A 16690-nucleotide genomic window follows, 5' to 3' on the forward strand; every position below is an offset into this window, starting at 1 on the left:
CAGAGCAGCTCCCAGTGTCTTCTGCTGCCAAGGTAAGGCGTGGAGCCTCTCATGGGATCCGTTACATGGAACTGCATGGAGTGCTCCACCATGCCAGCCAGACCCAGAGGGGCTTCAGGCAAGAAGCTGAGCCCAATGTTCTCCACTATGGCAACCAGACTTGGACTGGTCCCGTGTGACAGTGCCCACCCCAGCCCCAATTTCATTTGGTGAACTGTTTTAAACTCCCCCCCCCCAGTATATTTGTGTGAAGATTTGGGATATTTCTGCAAACCTAGACAGTCTCCCAAGTTTGCAGGAAAATCTCTTTAGCATCATTGTGGCCCTGATCTGTGGATTTAGGTATCTGCATAGGGGATCAGGGGTCAGGCTTCACTAGTAGATATATAAATGGTGATACTCAAATTATTATCTTTGAGGCCAGGAGTGCAGCTGCTCAGTCATTATGGATATGGCTGACCCAGATTTCTCCTTAGGAACTCTTCTCCTTATTTAGACATTCAGAGAGAATGGCTAGTAATTTTTATAGCTGATTTGGCTGTTAGATGGGCAAGAGCTGTGTGCAGGGGGTCATTATGAGCCTTTCGTTCAATTGTTCTGTCCTCCCTTTTCTGTATCTTGTGAACTTTAGTCTTATCCACAGTGTGTTTGTGTTCTGTTGTTGCCATGTGCTGTGTTTTTAAAGCTTTGTCTGAAAGCCAGTCAAACAGTTTTATTAACGAGGCAGGAATCAAACCGTTTAAACAAATTAAATTGTACATGCCAAGTACGTCTCAAAAGAGGTTGCGGGTAGGGGAATGAGGCAGGAAATTAAAAACAAATTGTCACTTTAATGTTGGGGGTCTTGCGAGGACCCCGTGTATTTTTTTTCCCAACAGGGATGTTACTGGTGAATGTTAAAATGAAATAAACCCGTTCTTGAGTGAAACTAGGTCAACAGTCCTGATCACCAATTTCTCTTCCAGCGATGTGCTGGCCTTGCCCATCTTCAAGCAAGAGGAATCCAGCTTGCCTACTGACAACGAGAACAAAATCCTGCCCTTCCAATATGTGCTGTGTGCGGCCACCTCCCCTGCTGTGAAACTCCATGATGAAACTCTCACCTATCTCAATCAAGGTGAGCTGCATTTCTCTTGCCAGAGGTCAGCTGGGGAGAGGCTGGTTTATGGCCCCAGGAGCACGTCCTGGGCGCTCATATCACTTCCCTGTCTCACGTCTGCCTCTTTGCTCACCTCCCGGAGCATGTTCCTTGTCCTGCTGTCAGCTGGGCTGCTTCTGAACTGTCAATAACAGTCTAGACCAGGGGTAGTCAACCTGTGGTCCTCCAGATGTTCATGGACTACAATTCCCATGAGCCCCTGCCAGCAAACGCTGGCAGGAGCTCATGGGCATTGTAGTCCATGAACATCTGGAGGACCACAGGTTGACTAACCCTGGTCTAGAAAGTTTGCTGTATTCTGGCAGAACATTTTCAAAGGGAGATACCTGTGATCACCTGCTGAATGCGCGGCTTCTATGCTGGTCTTGGCATACTTTGGCTAGGGCCAGCTAGCGATTGTCTCTTCTTTCAGGTTGAAGTACACAAATTTATTCTGCTTTGCCAGTTTAGCTGGAAGTAATTCACAAACATACACCCCCTATAACTAATTTACTCTTTCTCATTGGATCTTGTTTTTATCTGTGCTTTTCTTTGTAAACTTCGATTCTAGTGGGTAGTTGTGTTGGTCTGAAGCAGCTCAACAAGACAAAAATGTAACACTATGGATTGCCTTTCTGCCTCCCACCCCTTTTCTGTTTGCAACCTTGTATGCGTATATGTCCCAGCCAACCGGACAGGACAGGTGTCTCTAGCAAACTGGGCTCTGGCTCATAAAAGTTTATGTCACAATAAATTGGGTAGCCTTTATGATGCTGGAAGATTATTTTGTTGAGCTGTTAAAGAGTGCTTATGGGTAAAGTAGGTATAAATATTTGGAGACCCAATATGAAACAGAAGAGGTGAAGATAAGTAATCCTAGCACCTTACTAGGGATCGAGAGTGCTGCCTAGGGCTTTGACCCTGGGGGTTTATATATAGAATAACCCATTTCCATTCCATTTGTCCAAACCTAATTTTTTTTATAGGAAGGACAAACTATTTAGGGTCAGACAACCTTTTTTGTCATGGAGGTTCACAGCCATTAATGGAGTTGTGTAGCACAAAAAAGAAGAATTTTTTGTAGCACAAAAAATATAAGAATTCTATGATATAGTTTGGACATTTGCTTACATTTGAATTTCTAAAGCATGCCGTCCCAAAAGGCTTTGTGTACAAGCAGAGGTTTAATCTAGGAGCTACTGAAAACACCTACACTTTTACAATCCTGCCTCTTTCTCCACTTTCCCCCTGGATGCCATTCCAGGACAGCCCAAGCTTTGAAGGCTCTTTCACTTCTGTTGATACCACCAATAACTTCTTAAGTTCCTTGCTTCCTTGTAGCAAATCTAAAATAGTCTGCAGTTTTTCTGCAGCTTGTAAAATGCAGGTTGTGTATACAGGCTGTGATTTCTTAAGTGCAGTGGGAATGATTTACCTCCTACAGTTCCCCTGGCAATTGGCCTGGTGCCTCACGGGTACATTAGATCAAGCAGATTCCTATGGCCACACTATCTTCCACTTCCCAAGGCTTCATACAAATCAGCAGAGTGATGCAGCTGACTGGACCAAATTGCAGCAACTTCTGATAGAATTTATTTGACTCAGAAAGGGAAATCTCTCCCCCCTCCCAGCCTCCTTAAGGGGGGTATATGAATGCACGTGGATATGCCCTTTGCTTTAAAAAAACACCTTTAAAATAGCGGCAGAAGTGTCCCCGTTGTTGGAAGGGGAGTATGCTTATGCTTTCTATCGGAGCTAGCAAATATTTGCAGCACTTTTGAATTAATCTGGGACCCTTGTATCTATGGGACTGTGTCTTCCACTATGTCCCTCTGAGAGCGTTATAGTCTAGTGACCAGAATCTGCTTAGGGTCCCCAGATCTAAAGAAATAAAACTCACCTCCAACCAGCCTGGCCTGGAGGAACACTCTGCCAAAAGACAAGAACTCTGTAGGACGCTGCATTGTTCCGCAGGGCTTGCAAGTTGTGCTGGTAGACCTATGTGGTGGGAAGGGGTCTATCATACCTACTCACTTTTCTAACCGAGAAACCCTAAAGAAATAAAATTTGTCTTAATGAGTCCCACCTGGTGGAACGCGGTACTGAATGACATTAGAGCCTTGTGGGACCTTACGTTGTTCTTCAGGGCTTGCAAGACAGGGCTGTTCTACCAGACCTATGATTGTGGTGGGAAGGGTCCATCATTACTACTGACTTCCCTAGCTGAGAACTTGCCCAGTTTAGAACACCGCAGAGCTGACATGCGTCTCCTCCTTTACCCTGAAACAGAGATGTAATAAGCAGCTATGCATAGGCTTTATGTAGTGTCCGTATTTTAACACTTCTGATGCTTTTAACAATTTATTAATGATGCTGCATTTTATATGATTTTAACTTGTAAGCCGCCCTGAGCGTTCAGGGAAGGACAACGTAAAAATAGAATAAAAACAATGTCATGTGTATAACCGACAACGTCCCAGTTTTTTCCTTCTCCTAAGGTTGCAGATGTATAAATGCTTAAAGACCACTGAACTGGTAGCCAAGTTTTTATCTATAGTTATGGCCCATAGGCTAGAGTGGTAAAGGGTACTGACTTTTTGAGGCTTTTGTACCTATTGTTTATTGGTCATTTGCAAATTGTATTGTTCCTGTTATCGAAATAATTTCGTTGTTTTATACCTTGGATGCCGTTAAAGGTTTTGTACTTTAAATAGAAAAAAGAATAAAAGTAGTAATCCTATTATACAACGAACTGATCAAACGCAGGCCTGTCTTTGTGGTAACCATACAAGATCTTCTTCAGGTCAGTCCTACGAGATCAGAATGCTGGATAACCGGAAAATGGGGGAGTTGCCTGAACTGAATGGGAAGCTTGTTAAGGTGAGTTGGCTCCGTTGGCAGGTGATGATTCTTTTCTCTCCAAAGCACTTGGGATAGATAGTTCAAGCACCATTTGAAGCAAAGGTCTGCATATCCAATGCAGTCAAGTATAAAGTTAGTGGAGCTGACTACAGCTGAGGAGGCCCAGGTTCAAATCTTCACACACCCAGAGTCAGGCTAATCCATCTCCCAGGGGATTCTATCCTATGCAGCTGGAGTGGAGTAGAGTTGTGTCTCCTGAAGTTGTGTCCCCCATGGGCCATTGTAACCACAGGAACCAAGTTTAGGGTTGTTAGAATAAAATCATGTTCGCTGGCTGATCAGTAGAAGGGGTATGAAAGATATAGAATCATAGAATCATAGAGTTGGAAGGGACCTCCTGGCTCATCTAGTCCAGGAGTAGTCAAGTTGTGGTCCTCCAGATGTTCATGGACTACAATTCCCATGAGCTTCTGCCAGCAAACACCCTGCTATGAACATCTGGAGGACCACAGGTTGACTACCCCTGGACTAGTCCAACCCCCTGCACTATGCAGGACACTCACAACCCTATCACTCATCCGCTGTAACCTGCCACCCCCTTGAGCCTTTTCAGAATCAGCCTCTCCGTCAGATGGCTATCTAGCCTCTGTTTAAAAATTTCCAAAGGTGGAAACTTGGGTGTCCTGGATTGCAAAAGACGAAAGAGTCCACCCAAAGGCTTTCCGATGGAGCTTCTGCAGTGGCACAATAAGGCAAGAGCCCAGTCGTTCAGGGTTTGATCCTGGTGGTGTTTGGTTTACAGATGGTGACCCTGGGAGTTCTTAGGATTGCAATCCACTGTAGGAAGTTGAACAGGTAGAAGGACGTTGTGACAGTCAGGCAGCAGAGGCTCCAGGGCAGAGATCTTGACTGGGAACGGAAAGATAGTTGCCAAATGTGCAGTTAATTCAGAACTTGGGGTGTATGACACTACAGTTTATGAATCCCCAAATTGAAATCTGACATTATCAGAGAGTGAACCGAAAAAAGTTCCTGTGTGTTGCCAAGAGTCAGCTTAAATGAGATGCTTGCTGTCAGAGGGTTTTGACTAGGGTCAGGCGCTTCAGCGTCTGAAGCATCTGTTTGCACCCGAAGCAGCCAGTGTCATGGCACAAGAGGGGGGGGAGGCGTGGGCGTCAGCGTACCCGGCAGGCGCACACACGCAGGTGCAGAGCTCTGTGCCTCTATGTGTGTGCTCCCGCCGGCGCCATGGCGCAGGCACCTTCAGCCACAAACGGCCGCTTCGGACACCAAAGTGCCCAACCTTAGTTTTGTTGACCTTTGATGAATCCATGTAAAGCTGGTTTTTGAGAAATCCTAATTGTGGATCCCTACCATTATACTTTAGGTAAATCTAAAGGTATCCCCTGTGCAAGCACTGGGTCATGTCTGACCCTTGGGGTGACGCCCTCTAACGTTTTCATGGCAGACTCAATATGGGGTGGTTTGCCAGTGCCTTCCCCAGTCATTACCGTTTACCCCCCAGCAAGCTGGGTACTCATTTTACCGACCTCGGAAGGATGGAAGGCTGAGTCAACCTTGAGCCGGCTGCTGGGATTGAACTCCCAGCCTCATGGGCAGAGCTTTCAGACTGCATGTCTGCTGCCTTCCCACTCTGCGCCACAAGAGGCTCGCCCCCCATTATACTTTATATGGCCTTAAATTTTCAGGGTAATTCCAGTATTTTGTGTATGAAATTATTTCCAGGCAGGTAACTTTGAGCTGCTGCATTTGTGTACAAGGGGAGTAATCAGTGTTTTGGTTGCTGCCTGGAGAATACTGAGTGCCCCCCCCCCCGAGCAGATTCCCATATTAGGACTTTCTTTAGTGCAGGTACCATTGAGTTTTCCTTGTCCCTTCCCATGTTTTGTTTTTCCCCCCAGTTGTTGGAAGGATCTTAATTTTTTTCTTGACAGACGATGGTTTCTCACAATAATTTGACCACTGAGGAAGACCCCTCGGGGTCAAAACGTCTTTGGTCCATTCCGTTGGTCTATTTCATGCGCAGTTAGAAATGTGGTGTTTTTAAATTACAATAACTGTGTTTTTAATATGTTGAATTAGTGCACTTTATTTAATAAATATTTGGAAAATATTAAAAAGTCATGTTTGCAGCTCAACCTTTGGGTTCTTTGTGATTCATATTGCAAGCCCCACTTTCCTGATGCAGGCATTTGCACTTCGGTGCTCCAGTTCCCATTCAAGATTTTGAATATATCATGTGTATCTTTAAGAGAAAAAATATCTCTTGGCCCCTGCTCTATGTAATTTCCTAAACTTAAAATGAATTCTCAGGCATGTCCTCTTAACTCAGGGGTAATCAACCTAACTCAGGGGTAGCAAACGCTGGCAGGGGCTTGTGAGAATTGTAGTCCCTGAACATCTGGAGGACCACAGGTTGACTACCCCTGCTCTAATTACCCCTGCTCTTTGTTTCCCAGAGTATATTTCGAGTGGTGTTCCATGACAGACGACTTCAGTACACCGAACATCAGCAGCTTGAGGGCTGGCGGTGGAATAGACCAGGTGATAGAATACTTGACATCGGTGAGTGCCAGTTAAAATTTTGGAGTGGCATCATAGTGGCCTTTTGGTAAAGCATACGTTGTAGGGGACCAGGAGCTGCTTGTAATTGTGAGCTAGCTTGGCATCTTGTCTTCATTTCCCTAAATCAGGGGTAGTTAAACTGCGGCCCTCCAGATGTCCATGGACTTCAATTCCCATGAGCCCCTGCCAGCGTTTGCTGGCAGGGGCTCATGGAAGTTGTAGTCCATGGACATCTGGAGGGCCGCAGTTTGATTACCCCTGGCCTAAATCATCAGGGTTTTCAGTGCCCTGTCAGTGTGCAATTGGTTATCGGGGCCAGAAGTTATCACTCTAGGTCTGGAAAAGTGCTTGGTAACATTTCACAAGCTGAGGTGGCAGACCCTGGATAAGTTTTACAGCACACAAAATTGGGACATTTGTTTCCCGCAAGGCTTTCTGTCATAGCCTCTTTCTTGTTCTCATGATTGATAGAAGCTGAATAAGTTACAAAAGAACAATAGAATAATAGAGTTGGAAGGGGCCTCCTGGGTCATCTAGTCCAACCCCCGGCACTATGCAGGACACTCACAACCCTATCGCTCATCCACTGCAACCTGCCACCCCCTTGAGCCTTCACAGAATCAGCCTCTCTGTCAGGTGGCTATCCAGGCTCTGTTTAAAAATTTCCAAAGATGGAGAACCCACCACTTCCCGAGGAAGCCTGTTCCACTGAGAAACCACTCTAACTGTCAGGAATCTCTTTTGAATTAATTTAATCCCATTGGTTCTGGTCTGTCCCTCTTGGGGCAAGAGAGAACAACTCTGCTCCATCCTCTACATGGCAGCCTTTTAAATACTTGAAGATGGTTATCAGATCCCCTCTCAGTCGTCTCCTCTCCAGGCTAAACAGACCAAGCTCCCCCAACCTTTCTTCAAACATCTTGGTTTCTTTGTTGCCCTCCTCTGGACATGCTCCATTTTGTCTACATCCATCTTCAACTGTGGTGCTCAAAACTGAACTCAGTACTTCAAGTGAGACCGAACCAGAGCAGAGTAAAGCGGTACCATCACCTCCCATGATCTGGGCATGATACTCCATTTGATATGGCTCGTGCCGGGTTAGATGTTGTAACCCGCCACGAGCCGCAAGGGAGTGGCGGGGAATAAATCTAATAATAATAATAATAATAATAATCATCATCATCATCATCATCATCATCCCATTTGCCTTTTTAACCACCAAGTCATGCTGCTGACTCATGTTCAATGTATGGTCTACTAAGACTCCTAGATCCTTTTTGCACATGCTACTGCCAAGACAAGTCTCCCCCATCTTATATTGGTGCAGATGGTTTTTCCTACCTAAATGCAGAACTTTACATTTGTCCCTATTTAACTTCATTTTATTCAGTTTAGCCCACTTCTTGAGCCTATCAAGATCACCCTGTATTTTGATTCTGTCTTCTGTTGTGTTTGCTATCCCTCCCAGTTTAGTATCGTCTGCAAATTTAATAAGTATCCCCTCTAACCCCTCATCCAAATCATTTATAAGTATGTTGAACAACACAAGGCCCCAGGACACAGGCCCTTGGGACACTCCACTTGTTACTCTTCTCCAAGAGGATGCTGAACTATTAACAAGCATAAATAAGCAAGCTTTTGAATTGTAGGTCACAGAATCTGGTTCTTGGTGCAGAATTTTGGGATTGTCTTATTGCATTGTGCACACAACTTTGTATGTTGTGGCCTCCCAAATGCCCCATGAATTGGCTTTGCAGGCTTGACTCAAAGCAATAGGGTCACGCTTGGTTCTGTATTCTGTCAAACTATCTGATGCCTTGAATTCTTTTCCCTCCCTTCAGTGACCCAACCCCCTCAGTTGTACACCAGACTACTAGCATTTGCCCCGCGTCTTCCAGCCTTGCTCTAAACTGCATGTCGCTTTTCTCTTCTGCAGATATTCCCATGTCTGTGGGTATAATTGATCCCAGGGCAAACCCGACGCAGCTGAACACTGTGGAATTTCTCTGGGATCCCTCGAAGAGGACTTCGGTGTTCATTCAGGTAACCGGAGATGCATGCAAGGTGTCTGCCCTAGATTCTCCCCTTCTCCCCATGACAGGCTCTATAGTCAAGCAATTTGCTTCACCCCAGAAAATCTAAATAATTATCTTTTACAGTAAGAGTATCACTCTGTTCCAGTACTGTGTAATGAGCCACAGAAGTGTAACTTTCCATCCGCTTAAAAGCACCAGTGCTCAGAGTTGTGAAGAAAAGGTGAAGACAGCTGACAAGGCAGATGTGACCTTTTCTCTGACCCTGACCACCACCACCTGCTGTGTGCTTTGATTGACGCTCTCCGTTTCCTGGTCAGATCACCATGCAACCCTCCTGCATTTGCCAGTCAAAGTGATGAAGGAACAGTTATTTTTCCTGCTTCAAGGTGTGCTTCTGGCCTTCCCTCTGAATCTGGTTTTTACTAGGCCTACGAAGCATCATTTCAGAATCTTGGCTGCCATTTTCAAATGAGAGTGGTGGCAGCTTTTTGTTAGACGTGCCAGCCTTGGGCAGAGAGAGCCCTGCAGTTGGTTCTTAAGCCGGCCTGTCCACCAGTGATGGCAGCCAACTAAGTCTTCTTCTTGGTCACAGCTGGGAAGGCAATGACAACTTGCACTCTCCGCTGGGGAGGCTTCATGCAGTGAATTCTGGAAACTCTTGCACCCTAGAGCAGGGGTAGTCAACCTGTGGTACTCCAGATGTCCGTGGACTACAATTCCCATGAGCCCCTGCCAGCAAACACTTGGGAGACCTAAGTGGCAGCCCAGAATGCCAGGACTGCTGGTCAGAGATGCATGACCTATTGTTTGAGGAGAGAGGAGAGGATGGGAGAAGCAGTTCTGCTGCCTTGCTGTAGCTTTGGGAGTTCAGTCCTAGCTTGGGGAAGAGGCCACTGTTGCCAACGTAAACAATGGACCAACCGTGTTGGAAGCCTTTGGAAGGGCAGCTGTACTTTCTTGAGGACAGAAAAATTTGTTCAGGATCAAGGCTGTATGTCCAGGGCTTATTCCTTGGGATTACTGATGGCTTTCATCTGTCTTGAAGGCTCCGGCAATGTTAGCCTGTTTCTCACTATCACAGCTTATGGAGGTAGCTCGCTATTAGAGGCATGGCGACAGTATGTTGAGTTGGTAACTGTCCTTCCTTCTTGCAAAGTTGATGGGCAGGCTAGGAAAGCTAAATTTCCCCCTGAATGACCCCTGCTCTTTCTACTCTGGGTTAGTTTTTTGGGACCTGAAAGCATGTTGTGTGTTTGTTGTTTTCCTTCTAGCAAAAGGCCCAGTTTCTCCTTCATGCTTTTTGCAGTCAGATGCTCTACCACTGAGCTATACCCCCTCCTCCTCCTCCTCCCCCTCCTCCTCCTCCTCCTCCTCCCCCTCCTTTTTTTGCAAGTATCTGCTCTGTAGGCTTGAAAACTTCGTATCCAACCAAAGAGAAAGGAGATAACCCACCCTGTTCACCTTGGGACCCTTTTCTATCCTGTGGACTGGTGCCGCATTTCCCACTCTTTTAATCAAGAGAGGCCCTTGAACTGGCACTCTCTTCCCCTCTTATTCAAGCCCTATCTCCCCCTATCTCCTCCTCCCACACACACACACACACACACACACACACAAATCAATACTTGCATTAACAGTTGTACCATTGACTTTATTGCAGAATTTGGAGAAGGGGCAACAAGCTCTGATTTAAAACTACCTGTGGTTTGTATTTTGCTTGGTTCAGGCGTTAAAATTAACCCTAGTTTGCAGTGAAAAGAGTGGGATGGCTTTGACAGCAGGAAGAGCACGGACTTGGCTGGCTGGGGTGGGGATCGATAGCAGAGGATCCCAAGAATCTGAGCAGTGTTCCTAGTCCCTCTACGAGATCAGGAAAACGTATTTGTGCACTGAGCTTTAAAGCCAGGCACCTGTTGGATGTGCTTTCCAGCTCACAATCCTTGCTGAAGGCTAATTAAGAGTAAGCTTAAGGGATTTGCTGTCTTTGCCTCCACAGAATCTGATCCATGATCCCTGTTCTCCTGTGTCACTCATTGACACGTTCTTTCTCGCACACATGCATGCATCCATGCACACTGTCCTCTTCTTCTACAGCAGTAGCACATCGACTGCCATTTTGTTTCTTACACTGCCTTCTGAGATTTCCAGTTTGAGTAAAACTCTGCTCCCCTTCCCTCGAAGCAAACAGCAGTTCTGTTCTCAAGATTCTCAATGCAGAAAGCAGGGGGGAAGTGTTCCCTCTGTGGTTAGGATTTCTCAGGCTGTGGAGGAAAACAGGGTCCCCAGACTACTTAGCGTCCTCTGCTGTAGCATGTTCCCTGGTGATGGCCAATCGGTCCATGGGCAGTCTTGATTGTGCCAGCAGTAAGGCTGCAGCTTGGCCCATTCCTTGCAGGTACATTGCATCAGTACGGAGTTCACCATGAGGAAGCACGGTGGAGAGAAGGGGGTGCCGTTCCGAGTCCAGATCGACACCTTTAAGGAGAATGAGAACGGAGAATATACGGAGCACCTACATTCTGCCAGCTGTCAGATTAAAGTCTTCAAGGTATATGTGTAATGCAGGAGACCAATGCTTGGAACAGTCTGGAAAAGCAAATCAAAGCCGTTGCCTAGGATAAGATTCTAACCTAGCCTTAATGCTGACAGTGTCCTTGGATAGCCCTGCCTCCATACTCAGCAGCTCTCTTCTGTGTCTTTCATACATGCCAGGGCTCAGCTGCCTAGCACTGAGGTCTTAGCTGTTCATGATACACACCAGCAGTGTTAGCTGCATCTGCCCTAACAGTGGGAAAACAGCACTATGCTTTTGTGGCCATAAACGTCTTTCGCTTACATTGTTTGCCAGTTTCTGTAATCTTGGTCTTATTGCATTGTTTGTTGGAGCTTTTTGCTGTCTGATTGAATTACTTTTTGGTTTTTTGAGCCTCAGTGAGAAAGACAGGCTGTAACCGAAATCGACAGTATTATTATAATAATATGTGCTCCAGGAATGTGCAAGCTTTGGAGAGGATGTCCAGCTCTCTCTCTCCCACTTGTATTCAGAGTCTGTTTATGTTAAATACCTTCCAGATGTGCTTCTTTGGAATGGCTGTGATCTTAATTGGTTGCACTGAGTACGTGAAACCAGTTTTCTCTAGACAGCATGTTGGAGTTGGTGTTTAACATGCTTTTTTTCTCTGTGTGGCTTAAAGAGGCGTTTGCTTGCTGAAGTCTGAATATCAGACCTCTGACTCTTAAGCCGTCGCCTGACCCAGTTGGCTGGCCAGTCCAGCCCATGGGGGGAAAACCATTCACTCTCAAGGGTGGCTGAGCCAGACATTTTTAGCCAGAGCTGTCCTCTCACTACAGTATCAACTTCTGTCTCCCCAAACAAAATGCCATTCCCGGGTGACTTGGGGCCACAAACTCTCTGAGTTGCCGATGATGGAAGTAACAAAGGAGAAACAGAATCTATCCAGTGGCTTAATTAAATATAAGAAGATAAAAAGTCTCTTATGTCATTTATTTAGACTTTGACTCTGGCAAAACGGTCTCTAGATTCATTTGTTTTCCATTTTCAGTCTGGCTTTCGTCAGTGGCAGTGAGTCCGTCCTTGTTAATGTTTGAATATAATGAGGCAAATGCTCCTGCATAATGGAGAGTCAAGGCTATGAGCTCTTGGTAATGGAAGTAACAGCATTAAGCTGAAAATGCTGTGGATGAAACAGGAGATTTCAAGCAAACTTGACACAGTCTAAGTTTTTGTGGAGTGGGAGGCACAAGGGCTGTAATCCCGTTTTGGGACGGCTGCCTCATGGATATGATTTCTGAAGTCTGTGCTAGATGCAGCAGGCAGATTTCTTTAAATCCAGGTCACCTTCAACTGTGTACGATGGGTAGCAGGATCTGATTTGTACAGAAAAAGTGGTGTATAGGTGCGGAGAGGTGACCCTACCCCCAGTAGCTTTCCGCTTGTTGTGGAGTTCACCTTTGACAGCCGAGCTTGGCTGCAGAGAGCAGTATGTTAGGAGAACAGATTGGAGAGGCAAGCAGAACGCTCCTTTTTAAGAAGAGGACAGTCCTGTGTGGTCTCCCTTCAACGTCTACTAGAGGTTGATCCTCTTTAACGACTGCAGCACAGACTCCTAAATTCCTTGCAGCGTGACAGGTGACTTGTGTGTCGCACTTCCAGTTCCTGCCGCTTCTAGGGTTTGGAGACGGATTCCACAGTGCTTATACCCAGATAAAAATCGACAGGGCTCCAGCAAGGGAATGCAAAATGCAAGAAGGGGGCTGGAGAACAGGTTTTTCATGTTGGCGTTAATTTGCAGAATGAACTTTTAAACCCTGGTGGGGAAAGTTAAGTACCCGTCCCAGCTCAATTTCCCCCCCCCCCCCGGGGCTTGTTGCCCATCTAGAACCCTTGCTGTGACACCCCGCCCCACCCCGAGCCAGTTTGGTGTAGTGTTTAGGAGTGCAGACTTCTAATGTAGCATGCCATGTTTGATTCTGCACTCCCCCACATGCAGCCGGCTGGGTGACCTTGGGCTCGCCACAGCACTGATTAAACTGTTCTGACCCGGCAGTGATATTAGGGGTCTCTCAGCCTCACCCACCTCACAGGGTGTCTTTTGTGGGGAGAGGAAAGGGAAGGCAACTGTAAGCCTCTTTGAGACTCCTTCGGGTAGAGAAAAGTGGCATATAAGAACCAACTCTTCTTCTTCTGGAGGACCAAGCATTTTTTTTATTTCTTTGTTGTCGTTCTGCCCTCTGGGCTTGAAAGCTGGTGTTGCATATGCCAAATTTCTATGCTGCCTTTCCACCTGGGAAAGGACCTTCCTGCATGTGAAATTGCCTATTATGACCAGAGATGTTAAGGGTCTATGTAGACTGACTATTGTCTGCTCCGTCTGCGATTCTCCAGGGTCTTAGATGAGAAACAGGTCTTTCTTTCCACTGACAGATCTTTTAACTGGCAGGTGACCATGGGACTATTCCCATTTTTTTAAAAAAAACCCACAGGGACAGAGAAAGTACATCAAGCTTCAAATGAAAGGCCCAATAAAACAAGAAGAATGTGCGTTGAATTGCAAACAGCTCATGCTGACCCCACCTGCAGGGCATTCCTGGCAAAAGACCAGAAGACGTGGTTGGCTGTTGGCTTTCCCCATGCAACGACCCTTGGTGATCTCCTGTCCAAATACGAGCTGTGACCAACACTGCTCCAACAGGCTTGCCTTAAGCTGGGCTATGCAGGTTGCCAAGAAAACTACCCGTATTTGCCGGCGTATAAGACGACTGGGCGTATAAGACGACCCCCCAACATTTCCACTCAAAATATAGAGTTTGTTTCATTACATTACAGTACTATGGGCCACTATGGGCAGCTATGTCTATCCCAACTGAAGTGCATCCGGCGTATAGGACGACCCCACTGCTTGGAAGCATGTTTTTCATGGGGGAAAAGTAGTCTTATACGCCAAGTAGTCTTATACGCCAGCAAATACTGTAGCTCTGCCAAAAGAAGCCCAAACACCAGCTCTTCAACAAATAATGTAGTAAAGGTATATGTAGTGTAGAATCATAGAATCATAGAATCATAGAGTTGGAAGGGGCCATACAGGCCATACAGGCCATAGAGGCCATCTAGTCCAACCCCCTGCTCAACGCAGGATTAGCCTTAAGCATCCTAAAGCACACATATGGGCTATATGTGTGGGCTATATGTGTAGAAAAGCCACATATAGCCCTCCTGGCCAGCACCCAGTGTTGGAAGGTCTTGACTAATATCGGACACATTGGTTGGTGCAGGAAACTTCTTACCAAGCATACAGCTGTGGGAATGGCCGCCCCTGGCTGGCGAAATAGAATCATGGCAGAAGACCATGGCCTATACCAGTGGTTCTCAGCCTTCCTAATGCCATGACCCTTTAATACAGTCTTCATGTTGTGGTAACCCCCAATCATAAAATTATGCAGGTGTTCTTTCACAGCTATTAAACCGAAACTGACCAATGACGTGAAGATCCACTGTTCATGATTGTATATAATAATTGTATATAAATTGGTGGGTGCCTTCACAAGAAGTGGCAGCAGTGGTGCCCCCCCCCCGGCCAAGCTGCTTGCCCTACTGTGACCCCTGTGAAAGGGTTGTTTGACCCCCCAAAGGGGTCCCGATCCCCAGGTTGAGAACCACTGGTCTATACCCTTTGGCCTCCTGAGCAAAGTTTTAAGCCTTTCTCCAGTGTCAATGGCACTTCCCCAGTTTCAAAGCCATGTAGGCTGAAGGAAGCTTCCTTAGGCTAGACTAGAGGAAGAATACCTGCTGTTGTGTTTCTGTAATGGTTTGCTTTGACAGCATTTTTGTTAGCATTTTTTAGAAGTCTGTTTTGACAGTGTAAAATCCAAGCAGGCCAGAGGAGCTAATCTCCTCTAGATTTAAGCCCTCGCGTGTCTTTCCTACTCTTAAAAGAAAAAAAATGTTGTGTTTGAAAGTGTCTCCGTGGCTTTTCAGTACTTTTCCCCAGGCTGCTACCTTCTCATTCTTGCCAGCTTTCCTCCTGTATTTGAGGGGCATAAACGTTGTGTACACAGCCACAGCCCCTGTAATCTCCTTATCAGTTCAGAAGAGGTTTTTTTGCCTGGCATTTCCTTTTTGGAGACCGCATGCACTAGCTTCTAACTAAAATGTCTGGCTTCCAGCCCAAAGGAGCAGACAGGAAGCAAAAGACAGACAGGGAGAAAATGGAGAAGCGAACGCCTCAAGAGAAGGAGAAGTATCAGCCCTCGTACGAGACGACGATACTTACGGAGGTAAGGCATCCAGTCCTGAAGTGCCTCTTAACCAATTGCCAAAATTGAGTAGATAATGACTAAGAGAGAGAGAATCCGGCCTAGAACGGCCTTGGGCGAGGTTGTGGCCAAGGTTGCAGTCAGAGTGTAAAGGGTCAGAGGGATCTGAGTTCTCCAGCTGTAGCTAAAGACTTCTTTGTCCCTGAAAGCTCATGTGATCTAGAACTCCAAAGGCACCTTCAGGATTTTGGCACAGGGGGGTGGGCGCAGTTGCACAATGGCGGCTGCAGGAGGCGGAGCTACGTGCAAAATGGCTCTTGCAGCTTCCCTTCAGGCACGTGGTAAAGAGCTGTGGGGTTGCTGCGGCAAAAGCGACATTAAAAGAAATCTGCACAGTCCATTAGAAATCGTGCTGGCACTTGGCCCCACCCACTTGGACTCTCCTTTATACCCTGTCACACTGTTTTATTCTGACTTGCTACCAGGTTGTAATGTAGCCTTAAAATCTATCTTAACTCACCTTTTACAAACGCTCGGCTCTAGAGTGGTTCCTTTGGCTCTCAACATCCTGTGGGATCCACGGAAGGGCAGTCTAGGCCTAGGCTCTCCACCCCCCCTCCCTGGGGTATAAGAGGGTGACCCAAACACCCCCACAGTGGGCGCCAGAAGACACCATGATCCCTGGAATAGAATATCAGATTTACACCTAGTGCCAGCACACATGGCCTTATGCTTTGTGATAATTTCTGTCTCTGGTTATGTACACCTGGGTGAGTACACATGTGTTCTCTCTCACCCACAGACCCCACACCCTCACCCTTACTCACTGTCTGTTTGTCTCTCTCACTGACACCCTACACATCACTCACACACACCACATCTCTCACCCCAACCATCTACATCCTCATACCCACTCCACACTCTCACATCCAACTCACACATCCCACATTTCTCTCTCTCTCTCTCTCTCTCTCTCACACACACACACACACACACACACACACTCACTCACTCACTCACTCACATCCCACCCACTAACCTACACCCCTGAGAAAGCTTGCTGCATAAACATCACTATTAAATAAGGTTTCTGGCAGACGTTATGTCTGTAGCATGAATGTGCAATGTGATACATGCCCAGGACCTGAGTCCCTGTGTGCTAATGTGGTGCATACTGGTGCCACTGGCCTAGTTTCGAGAGGAGCCCTACATGGCTAAGACTTTCTGTGTACCCCACCCAACTTCATGTTTTGCAGACTGATTAGAATCGTGACTCCCGACATGAGTTCAAAGA

The 16690-nt window shown here is 46.5% G+C and overlaps 1 protein-coding gene across 2 annotated transcripts in view; it reads left to right on the top strand.

Moving 5' to 3' along the window:
• Nucleotides 1-16690, top strand: part of TFCP2 (transcription factor CP2) — a 60023-nt gene that overhangs the window by 24687 nt on the left and 18646 nt on the right. For both annotated transcript variants that reach the window (XM_077328923.1, XM_077328924.1), the window contains exons 2-7: nucleotides 966-1117; nucleotides 3942-4018; nucleotides 6481-6586; nucleotides 8523-8629; nucleotides 11018-11170; nucleotides 15307-15417. In XM_077328923.1, coding sequence (XP_077185038.1) covers nucleotides 966-1117; nucleotides 3942-4018; nucleotides 6481-6586; nucleotides 8523-8629; nucleotides 11018-11170; nucleotides 15307-15417 — 706 coding nt within the window. The remainder of the gene's footprint in view (nucleotides 1-965; nucleotides 1118-3941; nucleotides 4019-6480; nucleotides 6587-8522; nucleotides 8630-11017; nucleotides 11171-15306; nucleotides 15418-16690) is intronic.

The sequence above is a fragment of the Paroedura picta genome, chromosome 3 (assembly GCF_049243985.1).
Source record: "Paroedura picta isolate Pp20150507F chromosome 3, Ppicta_v3.0, whole genome shotgun sequence".
Classification (NCBI taxonomy): domain Eukaryota; kingdom Metazoa; phylum Chordata; class Lepidosauria; order Squamata; family Gekkonidae; genus Paroedura; species Paroedura picta.